The following is a 26520-nucleotide window of genomic DNA, read 5'->3' as shown; positions in this document are numbered from 1 at the left end:
GTCACCATCACCAGTGCATTCACAGATGCAGAAGATTTCCAGACTAGAAAGCTGCAACAAGAAGAGAGAGTTTCTGCAACACCGGCACCACCTGCTGGATGTTTGGAGCATGTGCGACATATTTTGGTTGATCTGAGGATGCCACAAGAGTCAGACAAGAAAAAAGAGAGAGAGAGAGAAGAGAGGGGAAAAAAGGGAAAAAAAACCATCGCTTTAAAAAAATGTGTAAATGTCCCTATTTACATTTTTTTTTTTTTAATCAGTGTGATTGAGTCAGTGTGTTTTTTGTTTTTGGTGAAACCAGCAGACAAGATAATCGCCCAGCTCAGCCCAAAGTCTCCGCTTGAGGCTGCGCGGCCGTTCATCCTCAGAGCCCGGGGATATTTACGCAACCGAGTGCAATCTCGTCTCTCAGGGAGCCTCGACACTGGCCCGCTCCGCCACTAGATGGAGAAGTGGGGCAGCAGAAGCGAGGAGAACGGTCCTCTCTCCTCTGGTGCGGAGACCTGGATGTGATCCCAGTTTTAGGCTGCACGTACGCCGCTCATCTGCGGCCCTGAAGCAGACAGCCTGGTTCCTTGTAACGTCATATGATAAGGCTGGAGGGGAGCCAGAGGCAGGGCCCCCGTTTGGAGAGGAGGACCCGTATCTCAGTCAACGCGAGCAGCCAGGGCCCCATTATCTCCACAAGGCAGGGAGGCGTATCCTTTTCCCCTCTGCGCTCCCCTTCACATACCTCTCTCTCTCTCTCTCTCTCTCTCTCTCTCTCTCTCTCTCTCTCTCTCTCTCTCTCTCTCTCTCTCTCTCTCTCTCTCTCACCCATGCACTAACTAGACTACAACCTGCTTCAGACGACGCCCCGCAGCCCATGAGACTTGCACCTCCGCCGTGCGTCTTTTGCGCTCCAGAGGAAATCAGTGGGCTCTCGCCGCCACCCTCATTGTTACCGTGCGCGCAGGCTGCCCGCGGCATCACCTCCCCAGCAGCAGACGGGGTGCCAGTCAGAAGGAGCAGAAGAAGAGGGGGAGGAAGAGGAGGAGGAGAGGAAAGGGGGTGACAGAGTATTCCTCAGAAATAAACAAGAGGCAGCCTGCTCTGGAAGACCGTCTGCGGCGGGAAGCGAACGGGATCTGCAACTGAGTAAGTCGTGATTTCTCGTGTGCAGCGGCTGTGCCCGTGTCCCCCCCCCCCCCCCAGCGGCTGACCTGCTTTTGGTGATTTGGTCCAGAGGATGGCTGTGCAGCGGCGCAAATATTTAAGCTTCCACCCCGGCAGCATCCCCCTTTTGATTTGATTTGGGAGGGATGACAGAGAGCCTGATAGAGGGACGGAGACGGGGGAAACATAAGAAATAAGAAAAACGGCGTCTCTCTGTAGGAGTGAGATCCCTTCCTGTAAACACTGTGCTGCAGCAACGTGAGGTTACAACTCCGATCACACGGGGCGCAGCATCCTTCAGGGGGACGGGGGCTACATGCACATTCAGAAAAAGAAAGTCAGCCGCTGATTTTGGAGGTGAATTGTAGAGGGGGGGAAAAAATGGCTGCATTGTTATGTCATGTCAACATCCTCTATTGCCTGGAGGGCCGCTTCACTGTACTGTACTTCCAAGCGAGCCAGCACGACAGGTGTATCAGGATGACATGTTTACGCCAAAGCTATTTGTGATCCATCCTGTAATATCGACCTGTTTGTAAGGACAGTGTCTCAGGATGTGTGTTTTTTTTTTTTTTTTTTTTTTTTTTTTATTGCCCTTGACGGTGAATTTTCCAGTGGCGCCAGCCGTGCATGGTCGCCACTGCACGGGTGAGGGATGCTGACTGGCTGCAGGCTGTAGGAGGAGAGGAGAGGAGAGTAACGGTGTGTTGTGATGTGAGCAGTCTGCTCCAACATGGCGCGCATGAGCTGATAAACCTTGGCCATTACATACTCCTGTCTGGAATTTACACTGTGCAGAGGGCCAGGCAGTTGGGTTTAGGGTAGCAGAGACTGACACTGCGTGCATCTATCTCCCATCAGCCTGAGGTTTTAGGCTCCAATTCATTTCATTTCATTGAGTCCGGCTCCTCCATCCTCCTAGAATATCACGTAGGCTTGTGTTTATATTCTGGAGCTATTTTCTGTTCCTGTCTCTGGTGATGTAATTATGTTTGATCACAGCAGGTATGGACACAACCGGACAAAGTGTGTTGTTTTTGTTTGGTCTTGCGTCTATTGTCTCTCTCCTGGGCTCTCTGGCCTGTGAACTGATGTCACTACCGAGGACACCTTTGTTGACAACACCAGCAAGTGCATAATGACAGCGCAGAGTCTATAAACAACACACCCATTACATACGTGCGAGCCCTCGAAGTACAGACAGGATATTAAATATTTGTTTTGTTCGTAACAATAGCTGGAGTGACACCTGTTTGATTCCTGGGAATGCTGGGAAAAATCTGTGTAGTGAAAGTGACAGTTGCTTATGAGCTGACTTGTCATCCCAGGTGTTAATGTGGGTGTTGGTGTTGAAAAGCAGCCAAAGTGACTTCACTTCAAGTCCTGAGGGCATATTTTCTAGGTGATGACAACTGAAAGGAAGGATGTGTTTCAGTGTAACGGTTAGATGAAGAGGTGTCCAGCGCAGGCGACATCTCTGAGCTCTCTGTTGTGATACTCTGTGCTGTGTCTCAGCTTAAACTTAAGAAATCCAGCACAGAATTTATTTCTCATCAAGAGAAATGAAACAAAAGATTGTATGACAGCCACTTTTTCAGGGGACATACGTAGCTTAAGCCTTAGAAGTTACAGTGCTATTGGATCACAGACTCTATGTTGTCAGACTTGTGTAACGAAATTTATCCACTGTTAATACAAAATACGTAAAAAAAATACATCCAAAAACTCAATATGAAAAATAAAGCGTTAGCATAACTGAAGCATGTGCAGATTATCACTGTATAGGCAGTAACTACTTGAAGTAGACAGTGTGAGAGATTTGTGAGAATTAAGATTGATGAAGAGTTGCACTTGTTTAGTGAGTGAATGAAGAACAGACTGACAAAAGGTGGAAGAATGAACTTATCAGCAGCACGTCTGTCACTGTTTGTTGTCTGCTCTGTCATTTTATTGTATGTGCGAGACATGTTAAGTCCACCACAGGCCTCAGCCTGGCCGGGTGTGAGCTGAGGGTCTATATCCGGTTGGCTGCTCTGTGTTGTGTCAGCAACTCGCAGCGGAGCTGACAGCACTTGTCTTGTCCGACCAATCATCATTCAGCATCACGAGTCTGGACAGCAACATTTTTGTGTGCATATGTGTGTGTGTGTGTGTGTGTGTGTGTGTGTGTGTGTGTGTGTTTGTGTTCTTGAATGACTATATGTATCTATGTGTGTTTGCACATGTGCTGCTTTTGTGTGCATTGTCTCTGCATGTATGCCAGAAACCAAACGATGGACAGTGTGTGTGTTTGTGTGTGTCTCTGTCTCCCGGCTGGGCACTGGGATGGATCTGCTTTCACTGATTTAGATAGGGGAAATTGGATGGCAACCGGAAGGCCGCTCATTGCTGGTCTTGGACAGTCAGTGAAAAATGAGGTAAAATCTGAATGAATAAAACTTACAGCTAACTAGATTCACAGTGCTCTTCAGTAAGCCCTGAAGCCGTGACAGCTCAGATAGAAATCCATACTGAGTAGCTCTGGAGGTGAGTGTTCATACTGAGCAGCTCCTTGAAGTGAAAGTGTAAAACTGTTACCAAGAAGAGCGCACTCACCAACGGCCCTGATAAACACTCTTTAAATAGGCAAAGGACGTCCAAGTGACACTGCAGTGCTGTTGATGATATACATGCAAAAAAAGCAGACTTGGCACAAATCTCTCTCTGCAACCAAACACTCAGTGAAGTCACACCAGTGTGCGGCCTAAACATGTAACTGACCAACTAATCAATATTTTTACATTAACAGTGGATCACATGAGCGAGAGGGGTGGCTCCTACAAAGACTGCAGTTCCCTACAGAATCATAGCTTTGGTTTTCCGGCCCACAACTTTACTGCTCTGGTTCAGTCCGCTCTCAACATCATTTCAAAGACACAGCAGGCAGCTGCTTTAAACAAAAAAAGGCTCTGATAAACTAACTGCGTGCTACCTTGCCAGCAGCAAACAGCAGCGGACAAAGTTAGCAACTAGCTGGTGAGCACAGTGGAGCATTTTGCTGCTTAAAGCCAGAGTTCCCCCTTAGGAGTTAGCAGAGACAACAGCAAATGGGCGACTGTTTGCTAACACGTTCGTCATATAAAATTAACATGTGTCAGTGTCAGTGTTCTGTGTACAGGTTGTTTCTGCTGCCCCCCAAGTGGCCAAAAAACTCTGTTAACACAGGTTTAATGACAGCGCTTTGGGGAGTTAAAGGTAACTTCTACATTAAAAGCGACAGCAGTAGGTCTGCTGTTTTAATTTGAACACTGCACTGTCACTGCTATTGCACTGCTAGCATTTCTGCGGCATAACTGGTTGGTACAGCAGGCCTCTCATGGGTTCACATCCTGCCCTGAGCAAGTAGCCTCAGAGTGATGGATGTAGCTTATTACCCTCATTGACCTTGCTGTCATTAAGAAACCATTTATGATGTGGTTATAAAATCAGATCAGTAAGCTACTGTTGGAAAATGAATGGCGTGCATTACAGAAGCCCTTGCAGTAACTCTTTTTTGCTGAAACATGGTATTGTAGGTTGAAAGAGGAAGTGGAAGTGAAAGCTTGCTAAGCAAGCATAAAGAGTGATAAGGAGTAACATCTGGGCTATGAGATGTGAGATATTATTAGATAATGTGATGTACTCCACCTTGCCCTTTCTGTCTCCATGGTTTTTTTTCTCTTTCTATTAATCTCTTCCTCCTCTTTTCCTCCTGGATAGTCACTTTTTCTTTCTTTTTTTCTGACTATCTCTCATTACAACCCCCACTCCTTACTGCTTTGTCATGGCAGATAAGGCAAGAGAGGATTTGTTTTTTTCACTCTCTTCCCAGCAGATAGTCTGTCTTCAGATAAACTGTCATTTTTAGCCACTAAGTCGTTTTAATCTCAGAGGCAAATGTGCCAGGCAGTATGTGCTTGTTCATTTGTGCGTGTGTGTGTGTGTGTGTGTCTGTGCATACACGAGCTTGTGTGTCATATGCACCCCTCCCGAAACCCAAACACACCCACACACTCATATGACGATCATCAGTGTTGCTGCAAAGATGGTATCAAAAGCACTATTGATAACCAGCAGAGAGGAATCGTCCATCTTTTTGCACTGTAGATAACCTTAACGTAACACACACACACACACACACACACACACACACACACACACACACACACACCCTAATAAACATCTGGCTTAAGGGGAAGAAGGAGAAGGAATATTAAGTCTCGTGTCATTGTAAATGAAATATAGTATTTTTATAATCCCAGAAGAGGCTTGACAAACATACTTAACATAAACAAGTCTTGAGCCTCTTGAGAGCCTTAAGTGGGGATTGGGAACGTGCCACAAGGGGAGGCACCTATTTGGCCTAATGGTTCCTGTGTTAACGTTGAGAGGCTGCTCCAATAATGCATAGTGCATAGGCTTCTTATATCCGGATATATAGTTTGCTGATTGACCAGAGAGGCAGATGCACACCAGGAACACATGAGACTGTGGAATATGCTGTGGTCTGTAAACCTAATAGCAGTGCTGTCAGCAGGTCATGTTAATGTAGTTACACTGCTTTCACAAAAAGAAGCAAACTGAGATAAAAGTCAGTCATTAGAACCACTTCCCTATTCTTTCATCATTCTACTTGAACTCTCCTATCTTCTTGAAATACTTTATCGTGAGAGAGACAAACAGACTTTTGTGGCATTTTTGTGCAACATCTTTTGTACTCGACCAACAATCAGGTGATAGATTCCTAAAGAGCAATCCAAATCAGGCCCTTTGAGTATTTAACAAAGATTTTTTGGATTGCAGTGCTTATACTTAAAGGACCTATTTGTACGTTTATTATTGCTACAGAGGCAAAGTTCGCACTAACAGCTGTTTACTTACCAGTGTAGAAGAAATGTTGTGTTCAGCATCAAACCTCATTCTTTTACTCGCCAAGAGCTGGAACGCAACGCCGACGTGAACTCCAGCACATCTTTTTTTCTAGTAGAAGTTAGCATGCTAACCAGCTAGCCATGGCCCGCCTTGCCACTTTCCGATAGTGATTCACTGTAGCTTCCACTCTGCCCTGAAGATGTAGCCCTGCTGAAGGGGAGTATTATAACCTCTTGTCTTGTAAACCCAATGGGCTGAAGCTCTTGTCAAGAGACAGGCACCACCACCCACTTCAATGGGACAGAAAATTTACAAGTAACAGCTTTAACATAAATATTAAGGAATGTGAGAACATCCCTTTCTCCAAGGCACCCAAATTCAAGCTCTTTTGTCAAGCTTTCCGTCGTAGAAATGCTGTTTTGTGCCAAGTGCCTGAATACAAAGTTCTTGTAATGGCTGCTACAAGCTGTTCTCATCATATCTGGCAAGAAAAGCATCAAAACTTTGGAACCTGAGAATATTTGGTGTGTTAATCATCAATGCCACCTACTCAATTGCAATGTTAGTTGTGGTCTCAGACCTTTGTGTAAACTTTTTTTAGTGCCTTTGGTTTGTTTTCTACTTATTTTTATGTGTAGCTAGCATCTTGTTCAGACAGCAGCTTTGTGATGTTGTGATGGCTTTACCTCGTTCATTATCTCTCTCAATCTCCTCACGTCGGATGGCCAGAAGCTTCCAACCTCTGTATCTTGCCAGTTCACCATGTCGTCTTAGTAGTAACTTTGTTTCTCCCCTTGTAAAAATGCACTGCTGGTTAGTCAGAACCAAACAAGAGCTACAAGGCCCTGAAGTCACTCTCAACCTTGGTGGTTGCCACTCCATCCTTTTGGCCAAATTTGAATTCAGTGAATCAAACTCCAGGCTGTCAAACATCCCAACACAGAGCTATCAGTGACATCGAAGACGCTTTGCATGTGGTTTTTCTACAGTCTACAAGCTGAAGCTGCGTCCTGACCTCCACACAGCGGCGGTAGTCAAAACACAGGGATCGATAAAGTGTCACATGAGCTGTAGACTCTGCATGCATTCCCTGGATGTATAAAAATTAACAAGCAAAGACCAGAACTAGACAGATTCGCAGTGTAAAGGTAGTTACTGTGGCAGAAGTAATGAAGGTCGAGTGTGGCCAAGTGAGGAAATGTGGGCATAAGGCGAATCGATGAGGAGGAATCCACAGGATGAAGACGTCTCAGCTCAGACTCTGTGAGGAGACTTACAGGAGGCAAACAATCCGTTTTTTAACTTTCTGAAACGGAGGTGAGAAAAGAGGCAAGATAAAAACTTTTATTGCTTCTTTACATAAGTTCTCCCATTATTGTTTTCTGTGTACAAATGGGTGCAACACTAGGAATGCCCTGATGATCTAAAGCAGTGACCTGTGACCTCCCCATATCTGAGTAATTATCCCTCTCTATGATGGACGGCTTTTGACCCTGCCTTCGAGTGCGGCGGTTTGGAACAATTGTTAGTTGTGGTCTTGTCGTACTAACTAATTCTAAGTCACTCTTGAAGGTGTGGTGGGAAACCAGTCATAAGGCGGAAATTATAATACACAACTAGGCATTGGTTGCAGAAGGAAATACTGAACATATTGCTGTTTTACAGTGAGAACTACAAAGGCAGTCTCATCTTCCACTCTGAGGAAATATATAAAGTGTCGTGGCCCTCAAGCAGCTTTGCAACGATTTTACAAATCCAGATCAGTTCAGGAGTCAGGGACATTATTAGTCAGCTTGTGGTTGTATAATGCGTTCTGTAGCTCTGGAGGAGCTTTATGAAAAATAGTCCCAGTAATGTCACCAGGGGTGTCTTATCTTCGGTTTGAAGTCTACAAACTTTTCGGGTTAGGGTGGTTGAGTTGAGAGGGTCTAATGAAAAGATGCTATTCAGTAGCATTATGCAAATTGATCTAGTGTTTTTGGAATTTGATTAATGCTAGAACTACAGGAATGTCCTCGTAAATATCAGGATATTTCGGCCTCTGCTTCTTTATTCTATCTGTTGCAAATCCCCAAGTGCAATACTAAATTTCAGGGGTGTTTTTAGTTACAATCTCTGTTTGTTAACTTGCATTGACATCATTTAAAAAAAGTGAACTTGTTGTGTTGTGAACTTGTCAGAGCAGACTCCCACTCCTCTCTGACCTCCTCATCGTACCCTACGTGTCTGTGTGTGGCTTCACATTCGTCCCCTTGACATGGATGTCTGTACGGACAGAGCTGTTATTTCTGGGCGACCTCGGGGGAAAGGAGTTTTACCCTCTTACGCCTCAAATACTAACATGTGACCTCAGCGGACTTCCCCTGGTTTTTATTGGCACCATGCTGTTTACATTTGGCCTCAGATAGAAGGATGCAGAGCTGCATGTGAGGTGGTGGTGGAGGAGTCTTGGTGTGCATGCTGGCCTGGGATGAGCGTACGTGTGTGTGTGTGTGTGTGTGTGTGTGTGTGTGTGTGTGTGTGGCCAGGGCAGAAAGGCAGGGAGGAGTATTGTTGTCCCTGTGCTCTTTTGGCTTGAAGGAAGGAGGAAGGAAGCCATGGAAGTGGGGAGTACAGAGAAGGAGAAATAAGTGCCACTCCAACACAGTGAGTGTGAAGGGGATTTGGGATTAGTTTCCTTTTCCAGTGTCTCTCAGTTTTATAATGCAGGGCCTGGGTCATTAAGCTCAAGAGTCATTTTCATAGTCATCATTCTTGAAGAGGAGTGTTATTTTGGTGTCTGTGTGTGTGTGTGTGTCTGTATGTGCTATTTAATTCAAGACTAGCCAGAAAGGACTTTTTCTTTTTTCATATCTGGGATCTTTCCAGATTTTAAGAGTAAGTAATAGTAAGTATCGTAATTAGTCATTTAATTTGTCAAACTAAACAGGATTTAGTTTTTGTGAGCATGCGGAGGAGTTTCATTATCGCCCCATAATATCAGTTAAAAGCTTCTTACTGTTCAAAATAAACAAAATAAACACCTGAGTGTGAACACGGTTCCTTTTCAGAGGGGAGTTAGGTTATTAGTCTGTACGTGCTGCCAGCGTTGTGTAACTGGAACCATTAGATGCTATTTTCAACTTTATTTGCTGAAACTTTTCTGTGAAATGCAGCTGCCACAGGGCATTACGGAGCATGGGTAATTTCAATTAGCATGATTCTCCTCGATGTCTTTCAGTTGTTCTGTTTGGCTGCTTGTCTTCTCCACTTTGCTGGTTTGATAACAAACGTCTCACTCAGGCTGATTGCCTCTCTGTTTTAACAACATTGTTAATTGGCTAACAAGCCTCTAACAGTTCTCCTTATCCAGTGTGTGGAGATTAGGGTTCTCATTCAGCATTCAGATCAGTTTGAAAGACAGTAATGTAATTTGTTATAAAGGATGAGGCTGGAAATGTTCTGTATTTTTTTCTTATGGTCAACAAACCCCATAAAAACAACAGAACTACCAATGTGTTAGTTCGTCTGTCATTACAACTTCCCCAGCCTGGGCCCACTCTATCTTTTCTTATGAATCTATATCTTTTAAAACAGGTCACCGGTACATTTTTAAAATCCTAAATAATTTCCTAAAATGACTGGACACTGTAGTTTTTGGTAATTGTTACTCCAACAGGAGTAAATAGTGCATTTGATGGGGACTATTTTCTGTAGTGTATTTGGTGAGCCAGGGAGGCCAGGTTGGTGTACAGACTCAAAAAAAAACCAAAAAAACTGCAGAGCCCATGCTCAGTATAATGAATGATGAAGGAACATGTCACCCCGTGTGGCTCAATAATTTGTTTTAGTAATTTTCTGGACAAAAATGAAGCTCTCTGGCACAGAGGATCAGGCTTTGGCTACACAGACAATACATGTTTGTAGGAGCAATTCATTGCAGTTTTGGTCTTTTCATTGGATTTGTTGACGGTAAGAAAAATACAGAATATCTCAAAATTAATTCCTTAAAATTTGAGTTTAGTTTAATTGCCCTTCTTTGGAAAATTCATATTTTTTCATGATTTTATTGGTCATTCTTTTTCGTCAAGCCAAGGGATATCCCATATGGTTAAATGTTGTAGGTGTATGGTTAGTTCAAGCGTTGTGTTCTAGTGTTTACGATCTAACCACAAATTAGCTTTAAAAAAAAACAAATCTGTGCAGTTGAGTATGTGTGAGTGTGGGAGGCAGGATCAGAATCCAAATGTTGCTGTGTCCGATTCCAGGTTGTTGTGGTGTTTGTTTAAGATAATCCTAGATTAGTGGAGATGAGACCTGGTGTAATCTGCCACTGCTGCCGACAGATAGAAACACTGACGAACGGCCGGTAGCTGTCCTGGAGTCTCATGTACAGATCAGTACAGCATGTACTTGCTGACCTTTTCACTCACAGACGGTGTAGCGTAAATAATGAATACAATGCTTCTTAATCATATTAGTGCAACTGGCTGTAACAAACTTGGTTCCTTTACAAAAACAGAATGGAAAATCATTTTGAACAATGAGAGGTGTAAGTGTGATGCTATGATTAACCAAAACCAGCACTGTTTATGGGAGTGCTGCATCTAAATTTGGCTTTCGTGCAGCCTGCCAATAGTGGAAGGGAAACCATTTCTTCTCACTTCGGAAAGGAGAGTTTTTTTAATCCACTTTGGGCTTCAGGCCAACATGATATCCCTAAACAAAGATGCTCAGCAGGATTATTATTCATTTAGCTCCATAGGCATTAAGGTAATCACTTCTAGGGCATTTCAGTGCAGATGGAGTGAGTAAAGTGACTGCTGGTGCCAGAGGACCATGAGCACAATGCTATTAGAAGAGGATGCTGGTGCTCTATGCAGGCAGTTAATGTGTTCCTGGAAATGCTACAGGAGCAGTGCACTCAACAGGGAATAGGGCTGGTCATTAGGTCTGTTTCCCTGACTTCTTCCGTCATGCACCTGCCTTGACATATTGTTAAAAACATCCCTAGTTTTAATGTATTGTTTGTCGGCAAGTCTGCTGGCAAACACCGCTGCCTCTCTCAGTCCTGTCTGTCTGATTTTGGTGATCTGTTATATTTATCTGTCTCAGTATGTCTCTGCTGGCCTGTATGTGAGCGACTGCCTGCCTCCCTGGATGTCTTCCTTTCTCACTCATATGTAATTACTCTTCAAGCTATGCCGCAAAGATGCTTGTCTGTGTGTCTGCTTTCCTCTCTCCCCGTTTGTCAATAATTTATGAGGGACGCCGCAGGACAAAGGCCTGCAATGTTCCAACAAGGTGGACATATTTTTTCCCATACATTTTAAAAATTGATCACAGCAGTAGCCTAGAGGTGAGAGAGGCAGAGTTAGCATTAAAATTCAGGAATAGTGGAAGCAAGTTTGGAAAATCTGAGCATTTAGCTCCCAGCTGGTCCAATGGACTTCATCTGTTAACTTTGGCATGAAGTGGGTAGTTGTGGTCACAACTCACAGAGCCACATGGCAGATTTTTTTCACTATTTGTTTTCAGTAGGCACTGGCAGTAGGCACCTCTGTTCCTTATTTAAAATGTTAAAATGCTTTTTGATTTTAAGGTCCACAAACTATCTTTCGGCAGAACTTTCAGCTGGGTCTTGATCAGTCTATAGAGGTTGCTCAGTTGTCGTCATGTGACATATGGTAATTCAATCGGGTGATAGCAGCTAAGACAAAAGCAAGGATGGACTTTTAGGCTCATACTTATGATGATTTTAGACTATTTTATGTAAGAAAATATCTCATATGATGGCTTTACGTTGAGACTAGACTTGACTTGAATATTCAATTTCAATATACTCTATATAGTGTTTGTTGTCATTCCTAAAATGACAAAGTTGCAACAAATTTTTAAATAATCATTCATTAACATGACATGACTATTATATGACATGTAAGCTTTATATTCCTTGTTAATGTGACGTAGAAATGTTATGTAAAAAAACAAAAAAAACAAAAACATTTTATTTAGCAGTTAAACATTTTGTAAGTTTTGCTATTGTTACATAGCTAGCCTTAGCATTAACAGCTGTTTACTTACCAGTCCAAATTTCCAGTCAGATCAGGGTCTTTGAGGGTGACTTATTTCTTTTGTGTCAGATGTACTCATAACTTTCAAGTTACTATGATGGGAAGTTTTGTGTGTGGGCTGTTTCCAATAAACCTTTGATTAGAGGGGGTGAGTTCAGATGTGGATTGTGTGCTGGTTTATTCAGGGGATGCAGCGTCTTTCACAGCTGAGGAAGCATTTTTCACAACCGATGTATCCAGCAGAGGTAACTGACATTAATAGAATTACGTGTGACTCGTTCCATCCGTGCCTCCAGTCTCCTGTCAGCTGTAGATGAGTCCTGCCCCGTCTCTGCTCATGCTCAGGGTGACTTTTCTCAGGTCAGGACGGTCAGTCATTTAATAACAACAGAGTTCAGCCGGTGCTTCCAGGCCTGATGAACTGATCCCAGATGAGTTCCCAGATGTACAGTCAGCTAACTGCGCTGCTTCCACTGTAACCTGAGGGTTGGGATGGGAAGGAGACTCAGAGAAAATTGGCTAAAAAACCCATGACAAAACATCAGCAGTCTCTGAATAATGTCTTTACAGCATAATACACTTTTGAAATGGGAGCCATATTTTGTTATTATTATTAGTCAAGGTGAATTTTATTTTTCATTGGACTCGTTTCTCTTATTCATCCTGACTTCACTCAGTGCATCTTTTCGTTCTTCCTGTTTGTGCTGGGAAAGGCAAAAATGAGAAAGAATGCGTCTAGACAGTATGTGTTTGTGCTTTTATGTGTATACTCAGTGGGTTGATCAGATGATTGTGGTTTTTACTTTTTCTCTAAAGGCTCTCCATGTGATGATGATGTGAGAGCAGTGTGGTGTGTGAATATATGTGTGTACATATGCAGAAGAGATTTTTTTTTTTAATGTAGTCCAGAACTCTGCATGTTACAGATTGCCCTGGTATAACACACCCCTGAGGTTTTATGGAAGTCCCACGGCTTAATTTATTGGACAGCAGCAACAAGCATGAAAGAAAATGTATGCTTCTTTACGTTTTGACAGGGGCCAGTGTTGTTGCACTGCATGCCTTGGTGTTAGGAAACAAAAAGTCAGAACAACCCTACAGCAAGCGTGTGATAGAAGTGATGTGGTCTGTTGATATGCTGTGAGTTGTTTTTTTTTTTTCTTTTTCTCACAATCCGAGCTTTGTGAGGATAAAGTTGGGGAATGATGCAAGCACATTCAAACAGTGACAGTGGGGGTCCTGGCTGCTCATGAGAGTGAGTGACACAATCACAATGTTTAACACATTTTACTGGCACTGGAGAACTGTGGGTGGAGAGTGATGTAGACATGTTTTCTCATAGTATTTTTATAGGAGTTTGGTTTGGACCAGTGCAGAGAAATGAAGATCCCATATGTGTAGTGATGCAGTTTCAGTATGGGGCTGGAAAAGGCACCGTGTTTTTGCAGACACAAAATAGTGTGGCTGTAGGACAAGCAACCAGAGTCTTTTCTGGGACTTTTCAGTGCATCTGTACACAGGTATAAAGTGCCTTAATTTTACGGCAACATTGTTCATACAATAAAGTTTCCAAAGGTTCTTGCTTTTACAACAAAAAAAATAAAGGAGTAATTTTATGGGAAGGCAGGGACCCATCCTTCTCAATAATTCCAGATGTTTTCATTATTTCACTTGTTCCACTCAGTTAAATTTATCAAGTGACAATCTCACCCTTATTTGAAACTCATACATAGTGTAGTTTCACAGCTAATGAATTTCCTGGTACATAAAGTCTAAAGATTTTAAAAATATTACCTTAAACCCTTGAACATCCATGTGTCCTAAAAATAAATCAGTGATATGGAAATTAGGATGCCAACTGTATTCATTATTGATTCATCTGTTTTGTTTTGTTTTGTTTTTTGTCTTAAGTAATCAACCACCCATATATTCAGTTTATAATGATTTAAAACAAAGAAAAGCAGCACATCTCTGCAGTTCAGGAGCTGGAATTATGATATTTGTGCTTAAAAACAGACATCAATGATTGAGCAGCTATCAAAAATAGTTGGCGCTTAATTTACTGTTAATCAACAAAGATTACCAGCCTAATTGTTTCAGGTCTAGAGTGTCAACGCAAGAATTTCCTCTGATTTATTTTTAATACAGCAGAGAGAATGTTCACACGTGTTCAGGCACAACAGTTATCAAATACAAGACCAGCTGACAAATCTCATGTTTAGTTGGAAAAGGTCAGATATAGTATGATGCAATGTATTACACTCCAAGTATATCTTTAAGAACACACAGTTCTGTTGACAGAGACTATGTCTTGAATTTGTATACTCCCTATCCTAAATGCATCTTCACTTTTCACACCTTATGTTTGACTTGGTCCTTGACTTGGTTTTGTTTTTTTGAGGCTTTTTTTTTTTTTGGCATGATACAGTGATGTCCCAGCAGTCACAGTCCTTCCCCTCTGGCTTCAGCTTCCATCCATCCTCTATCCTGGAGCTCTGGTCTGGAACCTATTAGAGCAGGAATCTCCAGCAGTGCCCTGCTAGCGCATTAGCATGCCTTCAGTGACGCTCCCTGACAGGAAAGAGACACTGATTTAGTGCAAACAGGCAGATATTTAACCTCAGTCACTGGGAAGTCATTGGAAGGTAAATGGCTGGTGGATGAATCCTGCGGTTATAGAAAGTTGCATGTCACTGTGTGTATGTCCGATGTTGCTGGTCATGTGTGGTTGTAACTCTCTCTCAATCTGTCTCCCTCCATCAGGATGGCTGAGGTGTCACAAGAGGAGAGACTCCAGGCCATCGCTGTGAGTTTTTTCTGCATACGCACATTTGTGTCTCTTCCTTTCTCTTTCATGCACACACTTCTACACACACACAGAGTGCACATCGGGGCACGCCGCTGGCTGTAGAAGCAACAAATCATTGCTGCCTGTCAGGATGTGACTGCAAGTCTTAATGACTCAACCTTTTAGATCCCATCTCCCTCACCCATTAGCAGATATCGAAAGCTAATGCAGTAGCTACAGCTCAATGCTTTTTTCTGTCTGTCCTTGTGTCTTTCAGTGTCTTCCCTCCCTTTGCTCTGTCTGTCTTTCATCCTTTTGTCTGTTTTATCTTCGTGTTCTGACACAATATCTATTGCTGTATCCAGTATAATTACATATATTTTTACTGTTTTTTTAATCAAACATTTACAAATTGTGTCAGACACAGTGACTAAAACACATTTGAATTTGGTTTGTAACAGTACTTCATGTAGTTATGAATATACACTATAGTACATACTGTAACTATGCACCAACTGCTATCTCTGTCTTTCTTGTTATCTCTCTCCTGCATTCACTACTACATTGACTTACATGTAAGCCATAGTTATTAAAGATTACCACTGAGTCATCAGCTCTGCCTTTAAAGGCTATGGCTTGATAATGTTTTGATGTTTATGATACCTGAGTTTCAGTTTTAAATCTTGAATGACTTCATAACGTGTCTGTGTGGTGACAGGAGAAAAGGAAGAGGCAGACAGAGATTGAAAACAAGAGGAGGCAGCTGGATGATGACCGACGGCAACTCCAGCATCTCAAGGTACACCCATACATCCATCGCCACAGGGTGCTAAACAGGATCTCAGCATAGTCTTACTTCCTGCCCTCCGATACGCCGACACCTTCTTTTACTAAATATTTTTATGTGCTTAGTTGTGGTCTATGAACACATGTTTCCAGTTTACCTGTTATTTCCGTATAGGTAGGCAGATGCTGACAGCAGTATGAATCAGTTCCAGGAGAGAAATCCATCCTCAGGCGATGAATGAAAGAAAAACTAGCAAGTGTTATTTTAGTGGGAAAAGGTCAGATATAGTGTTATGCATCATACAGTTTCAGTTTTATTCACAACACCTCAAGAACTTAATATCAATACATACAGTCATGGAAATGGAAGCACCTTTCAGGGAAATAAGGAAGGAAGATTAACATGTGTGTTGTATTGGCTGGATTCCTCAGGCGGTACTTGTTATACACACACAATGTGATATGTTGCTATGATGGATGGATGGATGGATGGATGGATGGATGGATGGATGGATGGAGGGGTGGATGGAGGGATGGATGGAGGGATGGATGGATACCCTATTATCCTATCCTAAAAAAAAAAAAAAGCAGCATCAGAGTTGGTTCACAATATCTTAATGTCACTACAGATGCAGCCTGTGTTGTCTTTGTTTTGGATCTTTTTTTTTTCACCATCACCTTTCACCTTAACTCCCAAATTCCACCATCTGGTGTCAAGCGATAGACCTCAAGTGCAGCGAGCGAGCTGGCATATCTGCACCTCAGCACCTCAACTTTGTTTTAAATGTACCGGAGCCATTACACTGAACCTGAACCACCACCAGCCTCTCCCCAACACTCACCCGAACTTGCAACAAACTGACGGCCACTCCTGTGTTTTCGGGTATCGTGCCCTATGTGCGAGCAACCGTCAACACCCACGCAACAAAACATTAAACCCAGCGATTCTTTTCAAAAATCTCAGACCAACAAAGTGAGATACTCCCTAACTGCTGCTGTCACGGAATGTTCAGAATGGACAGCAGATAACACCAGCACATGCTGTTTATACACACACACACACACACACACTCCCTAAAACACACACACACACACACACATTCAAACCTGCATGCATGTGGACACACACTCATCATATCAGAGCCAAGGCTTTTGTCAGCGTATGTGTCAGCATTATCAAAGCTATTTCAGCCCCACACTGTTCAGCAGGGTCACAGATAAGAGCTAAGGTCGCAGTGCGTATGCGCCTGCGCAGACGCGTGTGTGCGCTTGTGGTAAAAGTGTTTCTGACCTGTGCAACTGCCCTCGTGTGCTCCCACTTTTTTCTATTTTCAGAGCAAACCATTGTAAATGTGTATCTTCATGTGTATGTGTGCGTTTGCGTGAGCATTTTTGTGTGCGTGGCTTCATAAAAGAACACAGAAGCCTCAGACAATGTGGTGGGCTTTAGCAGAGGAAACAGATTTTTGTCCCACTCCCACCAACAGGAAACAGCTCTTACACCCACCGCACCCCGCTTTCGTCTCACACACACGCACGCGCTCACACACACGCACGTAGACACAGACACACAGAGGGGAAGTGTAATCACGCTGTACAGGAGCATTAGAAGGCTCTTTGTGCGAACCACAGCAAGTATTTCTTTTCCAGAGACGGCATTCATGTGGAAAACCCAATAAATGTCTCAGTTTACACGCCACATTTTTATAACGGTGTACCTGTCCCACCATTAAATCACACTAATACAGGATCATACATACACTCACACACACACACACACACACACACACACACACACACACACACAGACTCACACTCACTGTGCTAACAAGATGGTGAGATGAGGTAATACAATGTTGTTAGAGCATTAAAAGGAGTTCTGTTTTTAATTAGCAGGCCACGGCAGATATGATTATGCAAGCAGCAGCCCCTCGAATTAAAACTTCTGAATGTCATCATGTTCCTTTGAATATGGGAAACACACAGTTCATCGAGGAACATGTGAAAAGTAATGTTCCAAAACGAAAGGACAGCACTTACCACGGACACGCCTCTACAAAGTTCTTAAAGAAATAATTTTGAGAAAGAAATGTTTATCTGGTTCCAAGAGGAAGATGAGAAGATTAATACCACTCTCATGGCTCTCTATGAGAAATATGAAGACAGAGAAGTAGTCGGCTAGCTTAGCTTAGCATAAATACTGGAAACAGCTAGCCTGGCTCTGTCCAAAGGCAACAAAATCCAACAACTACCAACAACTCTAAAGCTCACTAATGAAAATGTTCTCGTCTGTCGAAGTGTAAAAACAGCATGTTGTAGCTAACCTTACCTTTGGACAGCTAGTCTGGCTGTTCCCCTCTTTTTCCAGTGTTTGTGCTAATCACAGCTCCTGGCTTAATGTTTACCATACAGACATGGAAGTGGTTTCTAACTCATGGCAAAAAGCAGTTCCCGAAATGTGAAACCTTTCTTTTAAATACAAGAAGAACAATTTTAGAATGCTATGATTAACAAAATAATAAGACCTACACAGACTGGATCAACTTTATTTTGAAAGAACTGAATTTTGGAGTCTCACTTTGTACAAGGAGAGATGCTAGATGAGACTCTTCTCGCTACAGCTGTTCAGTACATTTGGGTGTGTGTGTGTGTGTGTGTGTGTCACAGTTCCGCCCTTTGTCTGCTACGTTAGCAGCTTTTACTCCAAAGAACAATGGAGAGAGAGACATAGCTTCATCGCTCCAGCTTTACAACTGTCCATGCAGAGTGGTGTGTGTGTGTGTGTGTGGTTGTGTGTGTGTGGTTGTGTGTTTGTGTGCGCATGAGTGAGTACATTAGTGATGTCAGGCATCTGGGTAGTAAGGTGTGGCAAGAGAGAGAGCAAGGTTGAAAGAGAAAGAGAGGGAGAGGGAAGTAGGGTTAGATGCAGTGCCCAAGAGACCATGCAGGGCTGGGGTATGAAGAGTGTTGAATTACACCGTGTGAGTGAGTGTGTGTGTGTGTGCTCTAAAGCTCTGTGCAGCTGGGAGTCTGGAGCTGAATTACTCAATGGTGAAAGTAAGAGTTTAAACAGACTTTAACAGATACAAACACATAAACATAGGTAGGCAGTGAGGGAGATACACCAAGACATTTACAACCTAATTGGAGTTCATGAACTTCATGATGGATAGAGATGCACGCAAGAAAGAGGGAGGGGTGGGGGTTGAGTCTTAGAAGGGGAAAAAAAATGGGGGGAGTTTTTGTGTAGAAATTCTTGTTGCATCATTGGAGAGGAATTCACATCAAGTACAGGTCCAGATTTTCAGTCCAACTCGTGAAAACAAGAGCTTTTTCTTGCACTTTTCCATATGGCCAGGCAGGGTTGTCTTTCACTGCATGGTCTAACAGCTGCGAGTAGGACACACTGTTATATTTACCTCAAAGCATGCCAAGTATTTGCTCTGATATTAGCTTATCTGCAGGAGGGAAAGTGGATGGGGAGGCAGGATAAGGGATACAGGGGTGTTTGGGAATTAATAGAGGGAGTAAACATTGATTGAAAAAGAGATGAAGAGAAAAATAAAGTGAAAAAGCCATAATAGAACAAAAAGATTTTATTCCTGTGTTTTTCAATTAATATGTGTATTCTTAATTAAATTGTCCTAGAATTAACTTTATCTACAGTAATTATAACATGGCTAACAGTTTACTATCTAGTCACAGTTTGTGATCTCATCTTGTCAGTAAAGATATTCTCATATTCATTGTCAAGCTCCAGGAAATGTTTGATGTGGTCTAAGATTAGAACTATTTGGTGGTTGTTTTTTTTGTTGTAGTTTTCCAATCCCATGCTCAAATGAAATAGGATATAATAGGAGAATTATATTTTAGTTTGACTTTTTTCTGTTCAGTGCCAGAAGCCTTGATGCTCTGGCTGGGTGCCATAGTCCACTTGGCAACAACAAGTTGGCAGCAGTTGAGGTGTGTGACAGAATCACATCAGAGTGGCAGCAGTCAGCAGAGAAGTGGTGGACGCGCTCCCCAGTAGATTTTTGTTGTAGATTAGCTAAAGGGATTGCTCTCGCTCGGTGAAAGAGCCACTAATCTCTTTTGAAAGAAACTGCACTGATGTCCAAATGAAAAAGGGTGATAACATGGGGCATTCTGGGAGATTTGAAGCTCTGCTAATGAATTAATTAGCTGCTCCTGATGAAAGATGACTGATGAAAGGTCCTCTGTAAGAGCCTTTCATTATAGCACATGTGCACACTCATGAACCTAACACGTAGAGATTTCAGGAGCTTTTACAATAAAAATGTATTCCTCTGCTGAACCACTTTTACCAATGGTTTTTTATGGAAAAGTGAAACTAATCATCTGACTTAACCTAATCACATTTCCTGCTCATCCTCAGCAACAACATGTCTTCATATTTGTTGTGTCCACTTGCAGTCGAAGGCACTGAGGGAGCGCTGGTTGCTAGATGGAGCTCCAGCGGAGGAGGAGACTCAGAAGCGTCTCCAGGAGGAGGAGGTGAAGACCAAACTTCTGGAGCAGGTCATCCTCAGGTCAGCCTCTTAACAGCTCTGCATGTCCAATCTTTGAAACAGACTGCACAGAACTTTATTTTATTTGCTAATGAACTTGTCAAATACGTGTGGTTGTTATGGTCAAAATGTAGGCGTGCGCATATTTGCTCTCCAGCGGTGCATATTTCTAATACTAACAAAAAACTGTTACCAGCAGGAAAAATAAGACTGTATTCTGTCGTTATCTTTTGAACTGCAGGCATGGTCAGGAAACAGGGCTGATGGTGCTTCTGATGTCATGGGCTTTGCACTAGAATTGATGTAATCCCATTTCAGTGTCCAGGCTGAGACAAATCTCAAGAAATTCAATCTCAACCACATACTATGAACACCAGTTATTGTATATATATATTTTTTTAATGTATGTGTGAGTCACGATGCAAAATCCAAGCACAAGGAGATAGCATATGAACAACTCATCAGTATTGTTTGTACATTTTAATATTATCTTTCACTGAGAATGGTATTTGCTCATGGTTTAAGGGTATTTGCCAGCTTTTCATAATAATAGTAATAATTAATTTTCATGTGTGTTTGTTCCCTTTGCTAGGCTGGAGCAGGAGATTGAAGAACTGGAGACAGGCATGCAGGCCAATAAGGGTGTGGCCAAAGAAAATGGAGGTAAGTTTGGTATCCATGGCAACATATGATCACACTGGAAACCATGGCAACGCAGCCTGAACAACAGTTTCCAAAAGAGAAATTGAGCAAATAATGGTCTCTTAATTCGAGGTATTAAACTGTTCCTCTCCGCCGGAGGTCATTAAAACAATATTTCCTCTCTTTCTTTCTTTGTCCCTGTGACTTACTCTGACCACCCTCTTTCCCTCTGCACGCCACTAACCTCACAATGGTACTCTGGTGCCCCCTATAGGTGAAAATGGAGTAGTGCAGACCTCTGGTCAGACTCCTAAGAGGGAGGTGACAGGGATTGAGGCCAAGCTGCTGGGTCCTAGTCCTGACCAAGCTAGTGCTGACAACCCCGTCACCCTGGTGTTCATGGGCTACAAGACCGTTGAAGAGGAGCAGGAGACAAGCACCGCCCTGGGAATGGAAGGTGTGGACGGCAACGTAAAGGCTGAGTTTGTTGTGATTGAGGATGGGGAGGGGAAAGCTGGAGGAGAGGCAGCCACAGAGGAGCAGGCTCCACCCAACGGGAGCATGGCAGAGAAAGAAAAGGCCAATGGAGGCGGGGAGGAGGGAGAGAAGGAGAAGGAGAAGAAACAGACCTGCAAATGCTGCACGGTCATGTGAGCTGTGTGTGTGTGTGTGTGTGTGTGTGTGTGTATGTGAATGTGGGTCTGTGTGTGGATGAGTACACACCTGCACCTGTGTAGGCATGTGTGCCATTGCATGTGTCTGTATGTGCAGATGTGTGTAACTTTGTGTCTGTGTGGGAGAGTGTGTGTGTCAGGACTGGGGAAAAAAACAAAAGCCGAAGTACACAGCCAATATACCAACAATGAGAGCCAATACAAGCTCCAGCTACAACAACAAGAACCACAAAGACTCATAAGTACACTTTACTCTGTATACTTTCTCTGATATGTATTTGACTTTTGGTTTCTATTGATATTTTTCTATTTTTCTGTCTTGACATTTATATTGTATTCAGTATGTATATCTTTATTATGGACTGTGTACTGTAAGTTCATTGTTATTATTGTTGGGAAAAAAAAGAAAATGTATTAGCTCTCTGGACTGTACTGCTACCCACTGGGGGAAATCTGGAAACTTTAAATCATTTAAGTCAAAACAGCAAAATATGAAGGACACAGACACTTAAATATATATATTTCTCTGTGTAGGCCTACCAACTATTTATCAGTCAATTTCATATTGCAATATTGTCTAAGATATTATTTTAAATAGTATTTTAATATATTGATATGAAATTATGTTTTATACAATGTATTTATTGTTTTTGGTTCTCTATATCATCTCTAACCATTAACTGCATGTAAGCTTGTAAGCACTACCAGATTCGCGTTACAATCATTACAAGTGTCTGTGCTTTCTTAGACTCATACGTGCTCATATCTTTAGTCACACAGGTCTTTCTATCAGTAACAGTGAATACAATTGGCAGTGTTAGACTTATGCATCAAAGGAGCTATTTGTAAGTTTTGCTATTGCTAACATTAGCATGAACAGCTGTTTACTTACCAGTCTAGAAGAAACATTGCAAGTTTAGCGTCGAACTTTATTTCTTTGCTCACCGAGAGCCGTCTCCAAGGGTGGAAAGCAACTCCAATGTTAGCTAACTCTGGCCTCTATCACGTCTTTTCTTCTCCTGAAGTTAGCATGACAACCAGCTAGCCCCGGCCCATCTAGCAACTCTTTGTAGCCTGCCCCGAAGAAGTAGCGGCGTTCAGAGGGCATATTATGACATCTTGTCTTGTAAACGCACCGATGGCCAAAGCTCTTGCCAAGAAAGAAAATAAGTAATAAAAATAGAAGTGAAACAAGAGGATTTGCTTTCCACATCTGGAGGCAGCTCCATGTGAATGAAGGAATGAAGTTTCAAGCTGAACGTGGAACGTTTGCTGTGACTTATCTGCAATAGCAAACCTTACAGATAGCCCCTTTAAGTTTTAGAAGAAATCTACAGCACGCAGACAAGAGGCGAATTTGAACACTGACCATGTTGCAAACTGCATTAGCTTCTCACAGATGCTGTATGTGACACATGTACATGAAGATCACAGCTTTTGTATTTTTTGAATGAGATGGATACATTTACTTTATGATCAATAGAGTCACACCAAACCATTGTGCAATGATTAGAAATGCTTAAATAATTTTGCTCTCTCAACAGTAGAATCAATGTAAATCTTATGAGGTAGCACTGCATGAAGCCTTGCAACATTTTTGACTGTCTTGTCACTGTTTGTCATATGCTATCACGTTCACATGAATGTAAATCCAGGGGTTAAATTGGGATTTGTTCTACCATAATAAGGAGAGGCGGGCTTGCTCAGTCCACCGTAAAAAAAACAACAAAAGTTTTTGTCTCTTTCTGAACCAAATAAAATCTGATGATTCCGTAATTTCACTGTGTGTTGGTCGGCTGCTGGTTTCTGTCCTGCTCGCTCCCAGTTTAACCCCTGACGCTTTGTCTGTAGACCTGGCCCCAATAGTACTTGAATAGACTTACAGAAAAATACAAAATATTCGGGACATTTGCAAAGACATTTCTCACAAAAAATAATAATCCTTGGTGACCTTAAATCTTTTCAGCCTTAGAGCATGATATAAAGAATTTTGCCCATCCATCCGAGGTTTTTGGTGATTATTTTGTTAGAAATTGGCCGTATTCTTTAGCCGAGATAGTGTTACCATTTTTTAACTATGTAGGTTGCTAGCAAGGCAAATCATGCATATACACTATGGCAATTCAAAGCCCTGAAAGCCTATTGAAATACATTTTGGCTCCAGTCTCTTCATTTGTTTGGCAGACAGCGGAGGCCATGGATGGTCTGGGTCAGTGATGCTATGCCACCAATGCTTCTGCCCTCAGGCTCATCCATGTCTCTGATTCATCTACTCACCATGATCTCATTATCACACTGTTTCATCCTCATCGTCAAGCACACCACCTTCTATGCTTGGAGACACGCAGTTCAAAAACCTCTGAAGTTGGTGCTAATCCTGAGTCTTGTCTCCATCCACCAACTATTGCTCAGCTCCATCCCTCTGTCTGGTGAGGGGGATTGTGAGAATCTACTGCCTCCTGCATACACTTGTTGTATAAGAGTATTTTGCAACCTTCAGTGCCAGATGCATTTTCTCAAGTCCTGCCTACATTTACCATCAGAGAAATGATCCCTTCTAACATTCCAAAGGGAGGTCAACAGGCGTGGACAGATGAAATATAGTCTATGCTTTCCATATGTACAGTGCAATTTGTTTCTTATACTGACTCTCATGTTTTTTTCTTTCCTATGGCCTCTTTGCAAGGCAGTATATTGTATTTGATGTGTGTATTTTTTTTAAGAAAAAAATGTGTATTGTTGGTGCCTTTGTCAGGTTCAGTTGGTTGGACTTGCCTGTCTGCCGCCATTTTTAGACCGGGTTTTTTCTTGCTCTGCTCCCGGTCATGATGACCCACTGGAAACACTGCCTTCTACTGTGCAGGGTCACTACACAAGTATAGTAGACTATTACGCCGTGCAGCTCAGATGGTAGGTAATATGCAGACTACTGTTGGTGTCTTGAAAAAACTTTGTATCCTGTACCCTATTTTAACTTTTTAAAATTATTTGGTTGATTTTACTGTAACTGACAAGTTTTTTTTAATTGCATACAAGAAACTCAATGTACACGCAATGTTTTTTCCAAATGATTGGGGGATACAAACTTTATACAGGAGACTAACTGACAGCCTATGTATATACAGTATATACACATGTATATCTGTGTGCACATCTGCAGGAATATGCATACATACATATGTATTCATAGAAAAACATGCAAATTTGTTTAGCTAAAGCTTTGCTTAATAGTGGGTCTCTGGGACAGCAGCAGAAAAAGCAACCTTGTGTTAGACCAATGCCTGTTCATCTATTCTGTGGTCATCTAAATGTTTAATCTTGAATAAAACTGTTTGTTTACAGCAAGTCAGATAATTGTGTATGTAATCAACCAAATGTACACACACTGTAGATAGAACGGTACACATAAGCCGTGGTTAATGATGTGTGCAGTTTTGGCATCGTAGCTGATGGAGTCGCAGATGGGTAGAGGACGCCCTTCTGCGATATCTACACATAATTATATGCAGATAAACCACCCATTCTTATAGGACTAACACAACTTGCCAGTAAAAAGAGGAAGAAGTTGATATACAGTTGAATACCAGTGATTTATGAAGAGTGAATAAAGTAGAATAGCAAAGTAAGATATGTGATCTGAAAAAGGACGTGCTTAAAACATGAAACAGAGTCCAGGCAATAGCTCAAGCTGTAGTATAGTGAGCATATATGGGATTTCAGCTTCCAGAGTGGAGATTCCAATTGGGTTGTGTATATTGTAAAGTGCACTTCACATAAGATGCCACTAGAGAGCATACGTCTACTATGTGGTAAATTAATCTTGTTACTCTTTTGTCAAAAGCACTGTAAGGCGTGTGTGTGTGTGTGTGTGTGTCAGTGACAGAGGGTGAATCTGGGAAACAAAGAGGGAGAGGCAGTGAAGAAGGGCATTCATCAGAGGGAGGTCAGGTATGCACTATTCAACACAGCAGCTATAATTAAATTGCTTTATGCTGCAGCATTATTGAGTCTGATAAATAGCAATATGAAAATCCAAGTATGAATATTTTGTTTGAAAGTGTTTTCTCTGTTAATGAGACAGATTTGACCATAGAAGAAATATTCCAAATCACCAAACAGAGAATATGTTGTGTGCTGTTTGTAGGTCACACCCCTGACAATGCTTTTCCACACTCTCACACAAGCACAAATGAAGAACGTTAATGCCCTGGATTAAACTAGTGGAATATAAAAAGTCATAGGAAAGGGAAAGGAGATGGAAGTTCTAATTTCAAGTAAATTTGAAAGAGAGAAAATTCCATCTCTCGCATTAAATGTCCCAAAACAGAAATCAATTGAAGGATGGAACACATAAATCATCCCAGCCCTATGAGGGCTAAGCAAAATCTAATTGCTGCTGTGCCAGTAATTACCTTCCCTCTGTTAAATGTAAGCTTCAGCTACCCCAGCATGAGACATAAATGAAGATGGTCACATAAACATAATGTGATGAAACAATAAAACAAAATTTCCTTTAAAAAAAAGTCATTTCTTTCCATTAATTTTAAGAAACAACAGAATCAACATGCTGTCCTTGGAGGTGCAACAGTGTTTCAGCACCAGCTGACATCCGTGCCTCATATTTTCCAGCAACAAATTACACACATTTTATTCACACACATCATCAACTGTGCCAATTTGCCACTTTGTACTGCTGTCAGTGGCCACTTAATCTGGGTTTGGGTTAATTCTCAACTTTATATTTTCAAGACACCCTTTCCATTCAGTTCTTTCATCTCATTTCCTAACACTGTGATACGAACTGGTACGTTTGTCCCCTGAATTAATTAAGAAAATTGTGTGTTTCAATACATGAAAGCTTCCCTTCCTCCTCCTTCTTCATACAAATTAAGAAAACAGTATATGTCATCTATTTTGAAGTGCTATAGGCAATTGGAGGAATTAATTATTTCCTCAACATCTTTATTTATGACTAAATATAGTTCCCAATACCTTCCCTA

The 26520-nt window shown here is 42.0% G+C and overlaps 1 protein-coding gene and 1 long non-coding RNA gene across 3 annotated transcripts; one reads left to right on the top strand and one right to left on the bottom strand.

The window, feature by feature from the left end:
- Positions 1–618: 618 nt before the first annotated feature.
- On the top strand, positions 619–24865 carry palm1b (paralemmin 1b). 2 transcript variants are annotated; one of them, XM_071498036.1, is made up of 6 exons: positions 619–1140; positions 14865–14907; positions 15608–15688; positions 20110–20225; positions 20797–20867; positions 21121–24865. In XM_071498036.1, the coding sequence occupies exons 2-6, from the start codon at positions 14866–14868 to the stop codon at positions 21498–21500; spliced, it is 690 nt and encodes a 229-aa protein (XP_071354137.1). In that variant the 5' UTR covers positions 619–1140; position 14865; the 3' UTR covers positions 21501–24865. The 2 variants fall into 2 exon arrangements, with proteins under 2 accessions (XP_071354137.1, XP_071354138.1); XM_071498037.1 differs by lacking the exon at positions 619–1140 and adding an exon at positions 13310–14746.
- Positions 14534–16188, bottom strand: LOC139632824 (uncharacterized). Its single transcript, XR_011693633.1, has 3 exons — positions 16049–16188; positions 15834–15925; positions 14534–14672 (listed from the first exon to the last, which is right to left on the bottom strand). It is a non-coding gene; the product is annotated as an uncharacterized lncRNA (long non-coding RNA).
- Positions 24866–26520: the final 1655 nt, after the last annotated feature.

The sequence above is a fragment of the Trachinotus anak genome, unplaced genomic scaffold, assembly GCF_046630095.1.
Source record: "Trachinotus anak isolate AG129_WGS33_773 ecotype Australia unplaced genomic scaffold, CSIRO_AGI_Tana_v1 ptg000015l, whole genome shotgun sequence".
Taxonomy (NCBI): Eukaryota; Metazoa; Chordata; class Actinopteri; order Carangiformes; family Carangidae; genus Trachinotus; species Trachinotus anak.
The sequence above is the reverse complement of the archived record's forward strand: the minus strand, read 5'-3'. Positions and strand labels throughout refer to the sequence as shown.